At 38.5% G+C, this 14,958-nt stretch overlaps 1 protein-coding gene across 3 annotated transcripts in view; it reads left to right on the top strand.

Annotated features, from left to right (window-relative positions):
* Nucleotides 1-1,870: 1,870 nt before the first annotated feature.
* Nucleotides 1,871-14,958, top strand: part of LOC146470837 (contactin-2-like) — a 43,717-nt gene continuing 30,629 nt past the window's right edge. For 2 of the 3 annotated variants that reach the window (XM_085121542.1, XM_085121541.1), the window contains exons 1-2: nucleotides 12,353-12,758; nucleotides 14,530-14,796. In XM_085121542.1, coding sequence (XP_084977668.1) covers nucleotides 12,368-12,758; nucleotides 14,530-14,796 — 658 coding nt within the window. In that variant the 5' untranslated portion in view covers nucleotides 12,353-12,367. Of the gene's footprint in view, nucleotides 1,888-10,233; nucleotides 10,397-12,352; nucleotides 12,759-14,529; nucleotides 14,797-14,958 lie in introns of those variants that run through there. The other variant, XM_085121543.1, reaches the window with a different exon arrangement.

Below are 14,958 nucleotides of genomic sequence, written 5' to 3'. Positions count from 1 at the left end.
TGAAGATTTATCCATAATGTTTCTTGGAGGTTTTGAGTAGAACGGATATCTCAAATCGACAAGCCATGGCATCAATACTTTAAAATTAAATGGAAGGAACATTTTTAAATAATAGGAATTAAATCATTCTTTAATTAAAAACTTTGAAAATTTCTCTCGGGAATGGCACTTTTGTTTCTTTTACCAAGGGCAGTACATTCAAATGGATATGAAAGGATGATAATGAAAGAATATTTCAAAAGAACTGAGTCTTAATTTATAAATATATCTGCTTTGACCTAGCCCATCACGAGTCTCAATCGAAAATCAATACCTATACTTACATGCGGCACGTTTTTACTTTTGAAATTGCCAATACTTCGTGACATATATAAACGTATAATTCTAACTCGGCATAAAATTTTGTTTCACTGATCAATCATCGCGTTTTTAAGTTTGCACTAGAATATCAGACAATCGATTCCTATAAACGCACAGAACTGCAAACAACGGCAGAGCTGTCCACTCGGTCGTTCAGCTGTTCATCTAGTTTCGCGGGTTCGTTCACTCAGTTTCTCGTTCGTTCGTTTTCGCCGTGGACCGTTAGATCGTTAACTCGGTCAGTCGGCTATTCGTTCGCTCGCTCGGATGTTTGTTCGTTCGTTTGCGTTTCTGATTTGTTCGGTTGTTCCTCCGTACGCCCAGTTCTTCTTGCTATTCATAGGCATTAACTTGTTATAAACAATAAAATTTAACCAATTAAAAGCTATGTTAAAACATTGCGAAGAAGTTCCTTCATGTTTTAATACCTATGGCGGTCATGCTACTGAGAAAGACTTCTTTCTCCGATCTGACACAAATATCTGACAAAAAAGTTAAGTTTTCATGTTAAACCATCGATTGACCTACAAAACATCCTCCTAACTCAAAACCTATACCACAATTCGACTTAATCAGGGAGTCTTCCTCTATCTAAACCTTTTCTAACTCGCGGATTGTGCGAAACCTCAATTTTACGGTCCTGGCTTCCGGACTACAAGCAAGATTTGAAAATATTGTTTATTGCATCCAGTAGCAGTTATATCAGAGCTCCGCGTTCTGAAGGCGCGCGTGCGGAGCACCATGGGTAAGATAATTTGGTGACCCGTCAATGCCAGAAATTTTGGGCCGGGTTATGACGTCACTGTCCGTCCATTCGCACGGGAATTTTAATCCCTGAATTTTACTTGCTGGTTTTGGTTTTATGAAAATTCTAGCTGATCTTTTTTCGCGTTATTAACGACAATTTGGCCCCTTCGAGGCAAATACATGAAACCAGCGTCAAGCGCGGGAAAACGCGTGAGAGCAAGTTATGATTGGTTTTGGTTAGTTGCTTCTCATTGGCTGGAAAAGTGGCGCAAGCTTTTCTAACCAATCACAGAGCGCAGTTAAGCCAAATCAAAGCAAACACGAAGCGAAATTACTTTCGACATTCAATAGTAAACCACTGAAGGAAGCAAACGTTTTTGGCATTCGCGCAATTCAAAACAGGCACCAGAACGGCTTTCGGAGGTTGTGTGCTTAATCTCGTTGCTTTCGTTTTCATTTTTTTTAGTCCCTATGTGCTGGTATCTTAGCCACATGAGTAGAAGTTCCTTCCGATCTAAAAAGCAGTTGGCCTAAAAGTAAAGGAAAGGATGCATTCTTAACCAGAGATAGCAGTTCGAGGCCGGAATTGAAAGCCGCATTTTTCACTTACTTGGCTAGCGAGAATTCCTTGGCTTTTTGAGTGAAACTCAGGCCTGATTCATCCGAAAGTTATCCCATTTGCGCTTGATTTCCAAAGTTCAGCTAACCACAACGGAAACTGACGGTACTGACTGACGCGGAACGCATTTGATTTCAGAAGGACTTTATGCGGAAACGTTGGCGAGTCAATCTTTTTGTCAGTCAAGTTTTTTTTATCCCAGCGCGCCTATTCTAACGGATTGGGCACGGAATACTCAATTATTTATTTATTTATTTATTTATTTATTTTATTTATTTATTTATTTATTTATTTATTTATTTATTTATTTATTTATTTATTTATTTATTTATTTATTTATTTATATGATGACAATTTCAGTCGACCTTACCATAACTCCACACCACACTGTCATCACACGATCTCCTCTGCAATCAAGGAAATCAATCCATATTAAAGTAACAAAGACTGGCCCATATTTCTCGGTTGTATTCTGGCGTTTGTATAGAATAACTTTATGTTACTTAAGATTAGCTGAGGTCCAATTCAAGACTGGCCACCTACATCATATATAATCAGCATCGATGTAACACAAGACTGGTGCGCTCAAATAACGGCCCAGCATACGACCACAGGAAAGCATAACTGGTAATTTTACCTTTATTAATCGGTTTCTTTATTTCCACCTATTGTGGGTACCATGTGATAATGCCGAAAATTAGTTCCCAATCGGGTCGAGATCCAAAGTCTTGTTTCAGCCAGAAGCGAGTGCTTGTTTCCGCAGCGTATGTTTCTCTGGGCCTGGATAAGGGGGCTCGGGAGTTCCGTGGGGGGGGGGGGGAAGCTCGATCCTCCCCGAGGCCCAACCACTTATCCTTACCTTTCCATTTACTAACTTTTTTTCCCGTTCTCATTTAAAGAACAAAGTATTATACCGGAAGAAAATATCCAAACTAATGGTGCAGCAGCCCCTGGACAAGACTAGATCTAGAGATACTAGTTGAAATGATGGGCCCGAAAAAAATTGTCTGTCGTCTGCCATAGTGTCAACCTTGCAATCAGTTTGGTTTATTTACCGCAGGACTTTTCATACAAAATCTTTGCGTTGAAATTTAAACCAGACATTTCTGTTCAACTTTTCAGCGACCTTTCTGATATTTGGATATCGGAGTTTATAGTTTATTTTTGCAACCCTTTAAAATACTGAGATTTTAAATTTCACTACCCCTTCGCACAATACGCGTATACGAGGTGGAAAAGGGGGCACTCTTTTAAAAGCGATCATGAGGCTGATCTTTGTACCTTTTAGGGCTTAAAATTCGTGGCTTGGTACCCTTTAGGGTGCTAAAATCTAAAATGACTTTTGTCAGAGGTGTGGTGGTACCTCTTAGTGTATTGAGCCGAACAGCTAAGAGGAAGCAGGAGAGGATGAACTTGGAGGAAATAAATGTCAGTCCGATTGATTTGGTACCTCTTTGGGGTAAAAAATTGTTCGGACCACGCCCACAAAACAGAATTCTGGTACCTTTTAGGGGTTCTTTTCAAAATTTCCAACGATCACTTCCTTCACTTTTGTATCATGAACCAGCATTATAAACAGCATTTCATGAACCTCCTGATGACTGGCAAACTGTTAGGTCTAAAAGCCATCCCGACTCATCAAAGAAAGGGCAAAGCATCTAGCTAAACAAAGAAAGAAGAAAAAGAATGCTCAAGCTCAAGAACTACAAAATGAGGGCAAATACGCAAGGGTTGATCACCAAGATACACAAAGATCAAGATCAAATGAAGAAACGATTTTCATTGGAGACTCGATCATCAAGGGATTGCGTAGAGATTTATTAAGCCGAGTGGCAAAAAGGCGCGTAACCGTAAGAAGCTTCCCGGATGCCACGACTACCGATATGAAGCATAACCTTCAAACGTGCGTGGAACTGAACCCCAAGATAATTATTCTTCATACCGGTACGAATGATCTTAAAAGTTCAACTTCCCGGCCCGCGAGACGCAGAAGAGAAGATCGTGGACCTTGGAAACATGATCACCTCAAGCTCTCCTGACACCCGATTTACGATCTCATCACTAACAACAAGACTCGATGAAGACTCACTCACAAAGAGGGTAACTGACTGTAACAAAATTTTAAAAACCTTCTGTAACCAGAACGAGACGAGTCTTGTTTGAACAATTGTAAACTTCATCTTAATAAGAAGGGCATCGCTATTTTAGCTAGTAACTTAGTGAATAATATTGTACATTGATGGGAATCTTACGTAACAACTGGGGCGACATCTGATTGCACCCCTACAAGTGGTGCCCAGAGCAATCCAAGTACTATCATTCCAAATTGCCGCGGATTTAAAATGGCCAGTCTGAATATTACCAGTCTTTTGAAACATGTAGATGAAGTTTACATTATTCTAGATAAACAAAATATCGATGTATTGGCCATAAATGAGACCAGACTAGACGACATTATTTCCGTCCTGGAGGTAAATGTCCGAGGGTTTGACATCATCCGGCGCGATAGGCCTTTAAATGGCAGATTCGGTGGCGGCGTATGTTTTTACATCCGGTCAAACATAAATTGTTCAATCCGCAGAGATCTGAAAAATCAGCTCCTTGAAATTTTATCAATCGAATAGGTCTTACCACGGTTCGCTACCAAAAATAGTTCGCGGGAAAAAAATACAGGGAAATGTATGGAAAGTTCAAAAAACGACTGGACGCTTTCTGGCACAGCTTCATCCCCCCATTTTTTCCTTAAACTCCTTTTCCTAGTGCCAAAAGTTTCCAATTCATGAATTTTTCAGAAGCGATGTTTTATGAAAATTATTTGACATAGGATTTCCATACAAACACTGTTATTTCAAGCCTGTTTGCCTACTCGTCAAAATGGCGTCGAAAACCGTGATAAGGCCTATTACATAAACCTAACTCAAAAGCCTTTGTCGTCAGTACATGGTATAGACCTCCGCATTCTCCAGTGGAGCTTTTTTCTCACCTTGACACTTTGTTAGGCAAATTAGATTCAGACAACGTTGAACTTTTTCTCATGGAGGATATGAATTGTAATTGGATATGAATGAGAATGTTTATGCAAAGGCTCTCCTTAATGTCACTGACATTTATGGTCTAAAACAACTCAGTATCAATGAACCTACCCGGATTACACCTTCGACAAGTATTCTAATTGATTTGATTTTCACTAATCAACCAAACTAAAATGTAAATTGTTCTGGGGTCTCTCACGTTGCCATTAGTGATCACAGCTTAATTTACGCTTACCGGAAATTTCAATTCTTACAGCTTCCAAAGGGATTAACCTGGTAAGTCATCGGCAGTTCAAACATTTCAACGGTGCTAATTTTCGAGCCGATATTTTTGCGCAACCTTGGGATGACCTTAAGCTATTTTATGACCCAAGTGATATGTGGAAGAAGTGGAAATATTTATTTCTTACTGTCGCCGATAGACTTGCACCCCCAAACGAACGCGTAATTCAAAATCAGCATTGGATAACTACTATTTTGAAACAGCGAATGAATTACAACCGGAGGCCATTAAAACAAATGATCCATCCGTTTGGAGCCAATTCCGAAGTATGAGGAATCAAGTAAATAGGGATATTAACACTGCCAGAAATTGCTCTGTGACCAACTTAAAACATGGAAAACTGTTAACGAACTGACTTCACGCAAGTCGAATAAGCCGTTACAAAGATAGAATACAATGGCCACAAATCAGAAAACCAAACAGATGTGGTAGAAATGTTAAACTCCTTTTTTTTACAGTAATCAGTTGGGCCTAACCTTAGCAGACATGTAATGGAGGTTGATGACTCCTTCGAAGAGTTTCTTAGTGAAACTGATAAAGATTTCATGTTTGAAAAAACAACATCTACACGTGTTTTCTCACTCCTATCAAAACTCTGCCGGTCAAAGGCAACTGGTTTAGATGATATTTCAGCGAAATTATTGAGGGAATGCCCTGACTTACTCGCTAAATCTCTTTCCGTACTGTATTCAATCAATCCTTGATAACCCGGGTATCTTCCCTAATGAATGGAAATCTGCTAGAGTTACCCCACTGTATAAAAATAGGCAGTCTCAGACTGCATGTGTCTACTGCAGTTATGGTATAGAAATGTGATATAAAAGAATTGAAGAAAAGGGAAATAAGACTGAAATGAAAACGAAGAAGGAGGAGTGGAAATAGGATTGAGATAAAAAAAAAAATGGTTGTAAAAATGTTGCACAGAATACTGGTATCGTTTACCACAAACATTTTGTAAGAAGAGAACTGTAACTTTATTCTAACGTAAACAATATATCATGTAATCTTACAACGTGAACCACAACTTTGTACAGAAAGCAATGCAGCAAAGTTCTAAACATAAAGTACTGAAAGCAAAGTTCTAACCTGAAACGCAGGCATAACATGCAACAGAAACTATTAATTAATCTATACTGAACTTATGAATGGCAAGTGGCATTCTTTAACCCTTTGACTCCTGTCGTATTTCCATAGTTTTCGCATAAATTAACTTTTTCCTGCAGCGGTTCAAAATGCGCCGTAGATAAATAAATATTGTTGGCTTCCAAATGCATATCAAACTGGAATGATTAAACAAATGTTTTCTGACGTAAAATAATATCGTTACTATTAATCGTTTGCCGAAAAACACACTCGAACGCAAAATTTTGTTCTAAAACCTCACGGCATGTTGATGAAGACCTTTGGCATATCAAATTTCAACCCGCTTATGCAAATTGTCCTTGATTATACCACAGGTAGCCCAAGCTCGAAATATGAGCGCTAGTTACGCATCGGTTGAAAAATATAAGGATTTGTATGGGAGAAAAACGGTTTATTTTAGAGGCTAAAAATATGAACGAATTTTTAAATAAAAATCACCCACCTTACTTGTCTTGTGTATTTCTTGCCTCCTATGTGGTTTTTAGGGCGATTTAGCGCGTTTCCAGTGAGTTTTAGTTCCATCGCTCTCTCTCTCGATGGAACTAAAACTCACTGGAAACGCGCTAAATCGCCCTAAAAACCACATAGGAGGCAAGAAATACACAAGACAAGTAAGGTGGGTGATTTTTATTTAAAAATTCGTTCATATTTTTAGCCTCTAAAATAAACCGTTTTTCTCCCATACAAATCCTTATATTTTTCAACCGATGCGTAACTAGCGCTCATATTTCGAGCTTGGGCTACCTGTGATTATACGCATTTGTCGCTTCTCAAACGCATATATGAATTGACAAAGACACAAAAATCAACAAAAAGCTTTTCCAACAAAACATTTTATTGAAATAAACGATGCATTTGCTATTAGAGGCCAAAACTTTCAGTTTTTTTTTTTTGCGTTCGTGCAAACACGCATGTAAAATTTGAAGGAACTCCGTGTTTGTTCAAAGCGGCACTCGCAGTAAATTGGGGCACGTTTGCGATGAAAATTACAGAAGTTACAGAATTCTGGTTCAAATCATCACTTAAACTATTTGTAAAAAGCAAATCAACATCGGAAAACATTATTTACCGTATTGTCGCCATTGTCCTGATCCGGAAATACAATCGCTTAGATCTCGTTAGCGTCGGCTTTCGATAGGATTCCATTTGGGATTCCTGTGGCATTTACACTCTTACACTCTTTCACTCTTTCACTCAACCCGATGACATAGTGTCTACGCTTCTCTAGAAGCCGTAGACACAAAAACTCTGGGAAGCGTACTGAGCCAATTACCGACCAATATCAGTAATTCCAGTGGTGGCCAAAGTTTTTGAACGCATAATTTACGACCAGATATATAAATATCTAACTAAGAATTAGCCTCCTTACACGTCATCAATCTGGTTTCCGCTCTCTACACTCCACGGTTACGGCACTACTTGAGGCTACTGATAGCTGGGCTTTGAATATTGATCGTGGTTTTGACAACGCTGTTGTCTTTTTAGACCTTAAAAACGCCTTTGATATAGTTGATCACGATATTTTAAATTACAATATTACGGAATACGACGGATTTGCTTCTTACTTAGATAATCGAACTCAAATCTGTGATATAAATTGTTGTAAGTCAACCTCGAAATTATTATCATGCGGTGTCCCACGAGGAACAATTCCAGGACCGCTTCTTTTTTTGTTATATATCAATGACTTACTGAATTGCTTGCAGTTTTCACAGACTAGGATGTACGCTGACGATAGCTTGACGTTTGCCAGCCGTGACTGATGTTAACCATTTAAATAATTGTCTTAATTATGATCTAAGCAAAGTGTACACTTGGTTATCAGCCAACAAGCTTACTTTAAACCTAACAAAAACGGAGTTTATGCTAGTTACATCTAGGTAGAAGTTATCGAATATTCCAGAGAGACCCTCTCTAACTATAAATGACACGGCTGTGGAGCAGGTAGCATCTTTTCTTCCCCCCCCCCCCCCTCCCCCACGAACATCGACCAAACTTTAAATTGGGAATGTCATTATTTCTAAAAAGATTGCTTCCGCCATCTGTGCAATTAAGCGCATAAGACATCTAATCCCATTTAATAATTTGATCAATGTTTATCATAGCCTTGTTCAACCTCACTTTGATTATTGTAATGAGGTGTGGGGAAACTGTAACAAGGGCCTTTCTGATAAGCTTCAAAAGCTTCAAAATCGCGCAGCCCGCATTTTGATGTCCGCTGGTTATGATAGTAATTTCGATGATTTGTTCCGGGCACTTGGGTAGCGAAAACTCTGTCATCAAAGATTGGATAAGAAATCAATTATGATGTATAAAACTTTAAATGGGATGACGCCAGAATGTTTAAGATCAAGCTTTGTTTTTCGCGACAATTTGAATTCTTATCATGACTGAAAACACGCTATCTCTTCCACAACCGCGCACTGATTATTTGAAGAAAAGTTTCTCATACAGTGGAGCTCAGTTACGGAACAGTTTACCAATAGAATTACGGCAAGCAATTTCCTTGGATGATTTTAAGACTAAATTGAGACGCCACAGTTATAAGTAAGATTTTAAACACGGCCCGCAAGAAAAGCATGCAGCATTTATTGTTTTATTTTTTTTTTAACTTTTTATAATCCTAGTTAGGTAGATAGAGTAGTTAGTTGATAACTGATAATTAAGTAGCTGATGGAAATACCGTGTCTAAATAAAGTTATCCTATCCTATGGGAGTAGCTCCCCCCCCCCCCCCCCGGGGGAAGGGTGACTTGAAACTAAATATTAATTTGACAAGGGCTAACTGGACAACGCTATAGTGGATCTAGTCAGTGAAATTTATGAAATGCAACTAATAAAGAAAGGCCAACTCTACAGCTGGTGTATCTTGCTTTGACCCGGCGGGTAAAACAAAAACCGGAACAACCGGCGCGCTACTCCCTCACAGAATCCAGTTCCGTCGCGGTTCGTTCTTGTTGAAAGTCCTTCTCCCCAGTCCCTTGGCGGTGTTTCTAGTCAGGACTTCAGTGAGCCTAGTTGAATCTCGATCTCTGGTCAGTTGCCCGAGAACCAAGTCAGTTTGAGCTGTATCGATGATTTGGAGTAACGACTTAGAGTCAGCCAGGTTGCGTTACGTGTCAAGGCTTGTAAGGGTTTATAGGGGCGGGGTTTTGCGGGTTTTTTCTTCTTTGACCCTAGCTTGTGCCCGCATCCGGTTTCTCTGCCCTTGAGGAAAGGATAGCCAAAATGAATGAATGCAACGACAAGCCAAGGCTATCCGGGATAGAAACATCTTGTACTGATGTCACAAAACTAAAAACTACCGAAGTAGATAGATACAAGGCAAGATAATATACGGTCATAATAGCACAGGAAATTTTAGCCAGTACTCTGTACCGTGAACCAGTCCGTTGACGGTTGTGGGATAGAAGAGTAGGTGGGAGGGGGGGGGGGGGGTGTCACTGATTGCAGGGGGAGACTAGTGGCACTAGTTGAAATATATTGGCCCAAATAAATGTCCTTTTGTCGTAGCGGTCAATATTGCAGTTAGCTCGGCGCAGTTTGGTTTATTTATTATTTACAAGCAAAGTGACATCTCTACTACAAGAGATCCAGCTACGAAACGTATTCAGAACAGTTTATTTGTGCGTTGTGTGGTCCTTGGCATTCGTAAGTTTCGTAATTTATTTATTTATCAATTTTTTCATAGATTCATTGCTTCATTTATTCGTTCATTCATTTCATTTATTTATCTCATTTAAAAAAAAGCAGTGTCCTTCCTGATGCATATCCAGCAGGTTCTTCGCCCGAAAAACAACGTAATTCAAGTTGCGTGAATAAAGCAACACCGAACTGTCTGAAGCAACAAAAGGGCAAGATTCCTAACATTCCTTTCAAATTTCTCACTTTCCGTCATCACCGTTATTTTTGCACACATATTCTGTCCTCCCACAGTGCTGAGGTCATTTCGAAGTATGGTCACGTGGGTACTATACCGTGTTTTCATTGGTTGATTGTAGTAACTACTAACCAGCCACCGTTGATATCGATATGAGCATTGTTTTCCAGGCTTCCTGAAAACTTCGTAACTGAGGGATCGAAAACATGCATTGATAAATTCGTCCGAAGGGATTTTTGAAGGCCCATTTAGCTCGTTCGAAGACGGAAGAGATGTTCCTGATATATTGTGGTCTCGTGGCTCTGTTGTCTTGCTGCGGCTTGCGGTATGTTGGTGAGTATAAAGCCATTTGAATGATTTGATGAAGAGATACGCAGCGATAGTGTACTGAAATATCTTGCGAATTTAATTTTGATGTTATGCGATGGTTTTCCACCTAATTTTCAAATATTTTCGCCACAGTTGAACAGTAAACAGAGCAATTTCTATCGGAAGTCTGGATTGATCTTGACTGCTTGTGTTTCAGAGGACTATTTTACGTGAATGAGGTTGTTGTCTGCCATAAACAACTTCAGTAAACGTTTTATAGTTCGCCGTGGATCGATCGCCGTTAGCACGCTGGTTCTCGTTGCTAATTACCTCCTATTTAGAGAAAAATTGTTCTTCTAACTTAACTGCTTCATTAAAACCCTGTACTTAAAATGGATTTGTGGTTTATAGGCAATCGATGCAAGCTGAAATAAAAAGGTTTCCTGCGTTGAGTAAGCTCACCGTATATTACAATCTCGGATCGGACTCGAGTCATTCTGATTTTGTCATGAGAGTATCTCTTCACAGTTCACGTGCATCTAGCATGAGCCAGTTCTTTAGTTTCTGAATACTTGCTTTTCAAAGGGCATTTTTATTTCAGCAAAGCACCAATTCTCAAAGTTTAGGCAATTAACCAAAAGGACCTATTTGATGCATTTTTATCGCGATCGCTTAATTTGCTTATCAAAATGTACATGTAGCTTTGTTTTGCAATGGCTAATTTGCAAAAGTTTCGAGTTTCAATTCTATATCATTAAAAACTTAAAGACGATGTGTGGACATCAGATCATCTGCATTCTTCCCCACTTACACTTTGTTTTTAGTCGTAGTTTGCAGCTAGCTAGCTAGATGCAAGTTTCCACAGTTGTGCACCAGTTTGCAACGATTCGTGCTCATTTTGATCAATTTCAAATTCGCATGGAAGGTGGCATAAGTTTTTTCCATTTCATCTTACTACTCATCTCAATTGACCTCACGGCTAGGCTAGGGATCATTTATTTCTTTTTAATTTTTGCTGGACATTGCATTTCTTCAAGGACAGCATTCATTCAGCAGGGATGCTTATCAAAACATGTTCACAAACATAGATGTACATGAAACAACCTGGACTGATCGATTACAATTAAAATCAGTAGACTTTGTCCTGAGGCAGACGTTACCATTGGTGGCAACGAGAATGTTTTAGGTCAACCCGCTTTGAGAAAATTCTTTTGTTTGCTGCTGTTCAATGCTTTTATCAGTCTTCCTTCTGTTGTTACAAAACGTTACAGTTGAAAGATTTTTTACACAATTACTATATTTTTTTTACGTAAGATGATACACCTGTAGGTGTGAATCAAAATCATATATAATGGCCAAAGAGAATGAGATGTCTAGCTTTGAAGCCTGTTTTGCAAATTTTATGGAGGAAACAATATTTTTGGTGTTTGTTTTTACAGAAAATTAGAGCACCATTTCTTCTGCACACTTAAGAATGTGTTTGCATGTACTTACCTGTACCTACATGTATGTGGTGAACTTCAGTTTCTTACAAACAAATTTATCCCCAATGGCAGACCTGTGTGATGCACATTTCAGAAAAAAAAAAAGTCTGCCTACTTTGGTGGTAGCATGTCCTTGATTGTATGTCATAGTCTTCTTTGCAGGTGGTTTAATACCATCTTTTCCTGGGTACAAATTTATATAGCAAGTGTTACTAGCAGGTTTTGATGTGGAAAAGTTGAATCAGGAGCCAAAACAAAAAAAAGGAAATGAGAGGATTGGGAAGGCAGTGCTTGACCTACTGTTTGTAGTGTGACGTTATTATAACCCCCCCTCCCCCCCCCCAAAAAAAAACAACAACAAAAAACTCCTTCGATCCCAAACAACCAAGACTTCAGGCAGGTCCCAGGATCCAGAGCAAGACAATTCTAGTGAGCACTATCTATGAAAAACCTCTTTGATCTTTTTTCTACATTATTTTGTAGAAATTGTTTCAATTACAATTTTCACTGAATGCATTTATGTCTTTTTATACTTGCAGATTGTCAACGACAACCTTCTTTCACTGCAATTCCTAACAATGGCAATCCAAGCTATGTGACTGAGGGTGCTGGTTCTCTTACGTTGGCTTGGGACTACAACGCTGATGGACTAACAGTAGAGAGAGTGTCTCTACTGTACTTAAATGGAGTCGATGAGGTAATCGTGGCAAGGAAGGCTCCTAGCCAACCACTTGAAATAGCCCCACTCAGTGGTTACGATGGTAGACTTACTTTCAGAGGAAGGGCTACATTCGAAATATCAAGCATTGTTCCAAGTGACAGCAGGATATTTAGATGTAAAGTCTCGTTTACAACAATTAGTCCCGGGCAAATATCAAGTAATGTTGAAGTTGTTGTTGTCGGTGAGTATTGATGTATTGATTTTATATCACCATTTTGTCTGTCTACTGTAATGAAAGGTGGCTGTCAGCATTGTGAGCTCATTAATAAAAAAAAAAACAATTAATTAAATGTAAATTTGAATAATATTGGCTATAACTGTACTTTTACATGTTCTTTAACTTGAGCATTATGCATTTCAAAGAGGAATTGACATTTGGCCAATTTCTGTGGTTTTATTAATTAAAACAGACAGTACATACATGTATGGAGCACAAATTACGTGTGTATTGCATTTAACATGTCCTAGGGCAATCCCCAGGCATGCACTTGAACTTTTGAAGATTGTCTTGTACAAATTCTTGTGTTCTAGGTTCAAGTACAGGTGGGTGTACATTTAGATGTCCACATTTCATACACCCAATGCTCCAAGACCTCTCCTCGAGGGAAAAAATAATATTGTCCTCCGTTGTAAAATGGGGTTACTTATTATTAGCCATTTATGAGCCTGGTTAACCTTGCATTAGCCAACAAGCATGCTATCTTGTTATACAGATCATAAATTTATGACAAAATAAAATAAAATCTCCGGACTTCTCCACACAAATCATCACTACAGTGATTTATGACACAACCAGTTGCAAAAATAGTGAGACACTCCAACCAAAAATCGCCCTTTACCACTTCAAATTGCTGCCGCTCATAAATCTGTGAGACATGACAGTACCCCCCTCCCTCCCCTCCATACAAAGTTGTTCCTCCAAATTTTGAGCGTCATCTTGCATTGCTAACAACATTGATAAGGGGGGGAGGGGGAATGGAAAGCACGTGATCACGGCAACTTCATTTAAGGCCAAATATGTTACAGTGTCTCAAGTCTTTTTGCAACTAGTTGCAGCATTGTTAATTGTGTGTGGGATAACGGATATCAAAGCAATGTACAGCTGTACAGTATAAATTCTTCTTTTTCATATTCCAGTTCAGAAACAAACAGAATATAATTATTATTATGTACAGTAGTTTCCAAAATAATTCAACTTCCAGTAAGCTTTAAAAACTTTCCCAATGGAGCACGATTAAAATTATTCCCCTTATTAATTTATATTTGAGTAAACTGTATTCTGTTCATTCCAAAACCAGAAGAGGTCCCAAGAACCTGATCTGTGTATTCTTATTCTCGAATTAAGCCCTGAAAGAATGGTTATCTTATGCACCTTAAGAGTCAGTAACATGGACCAGGTGTACAAATGTACTTGTTAATGGCATTTTAATAGTAACTGTAGTTTTAATTAACAATGACTCACATGACCATTTTACAGATGTGTACCTGTATGTACAGTAGTCAGGGATATAAATGAGATAGGATGATCATCGTACATGAAGGTTTTTGGATACTGCAAGGAAGAGAGTGTTAATTAATATGCTTCTACATGTATCTTAATTTTTGTGACAAATCAGTTTTTGCATTACATTCTGCATGTTATTATTATTATTATTATTATTATTATTATTATTATTATTATTATTATTATTATTATTATTATTATTATTATTATTGTTATTGTTATTTCTGTGGGCCACTGCAAAGACTACAATGACAAAAAAAACTAGTCTAAAAAAAACTAAATGTCATGCCAGGGTTAAATTAAATTTAAAAGACTGGAAATGTTCATAACATCATCTGGTATTTGTGCTGAACCTACTGGGTACGGATGTCTGTTGGTAAAACACTGTATATTAAATGTAACATTTTTAATAATGTTATTGTAAGTTGCATGTATGTCTCATCAACAGTTCGACCGGCAATCACTCTCAAGTCTCCCACTTCTGTTGAGTTAGATGAAGGAAGTTCAACCACACTATTGTGTTTTGCCACTGGCAACCCTAAACCAACTTACAAATGGGAAAAAGGATCTACAATTGTGCAGGAGAATGCAGACTCTAACTACACCATTGCATCAGCTAACAAGGACCACACTGGGAGGTACATATGTACGGCGACTGTTACTGCCCCAGGTGTTCGGCATTCTGTTGATTACTTTGTGGACGTGAAAGTGAGATGTAAGTTGCCTTCATTGATTGTCTCTAGAACTTCAGTTTACTACCAGTTAATATAATTTCAGCAGCTGAGTTTGGCTGGCAGATTGTTCAATGGGCTAAAATGCACTGTGCATAACAATGTATATGTACAGGAATTTTTTTTACAAATTTAAGCTTAAATAT

Source organism: Pavona decussata, unplaced genomic scaffold (genome assembly GCF_977016875.1).
Source record: "Pavona decussata unplaced genomic scaffold, jaPavDecu1.1 SCAFFOLD_110, whole genome shotgun sequence".
NCBI classification, from domain to species: Eukaryota; Metazoa; Cnidaria; class Anthozoa; order Scleractinia; family Agariciidae; genus Pavona; species Pavona decussata.
This window is presented reverse-complemented; position numbering and strand designations above follow the sequence as displayed.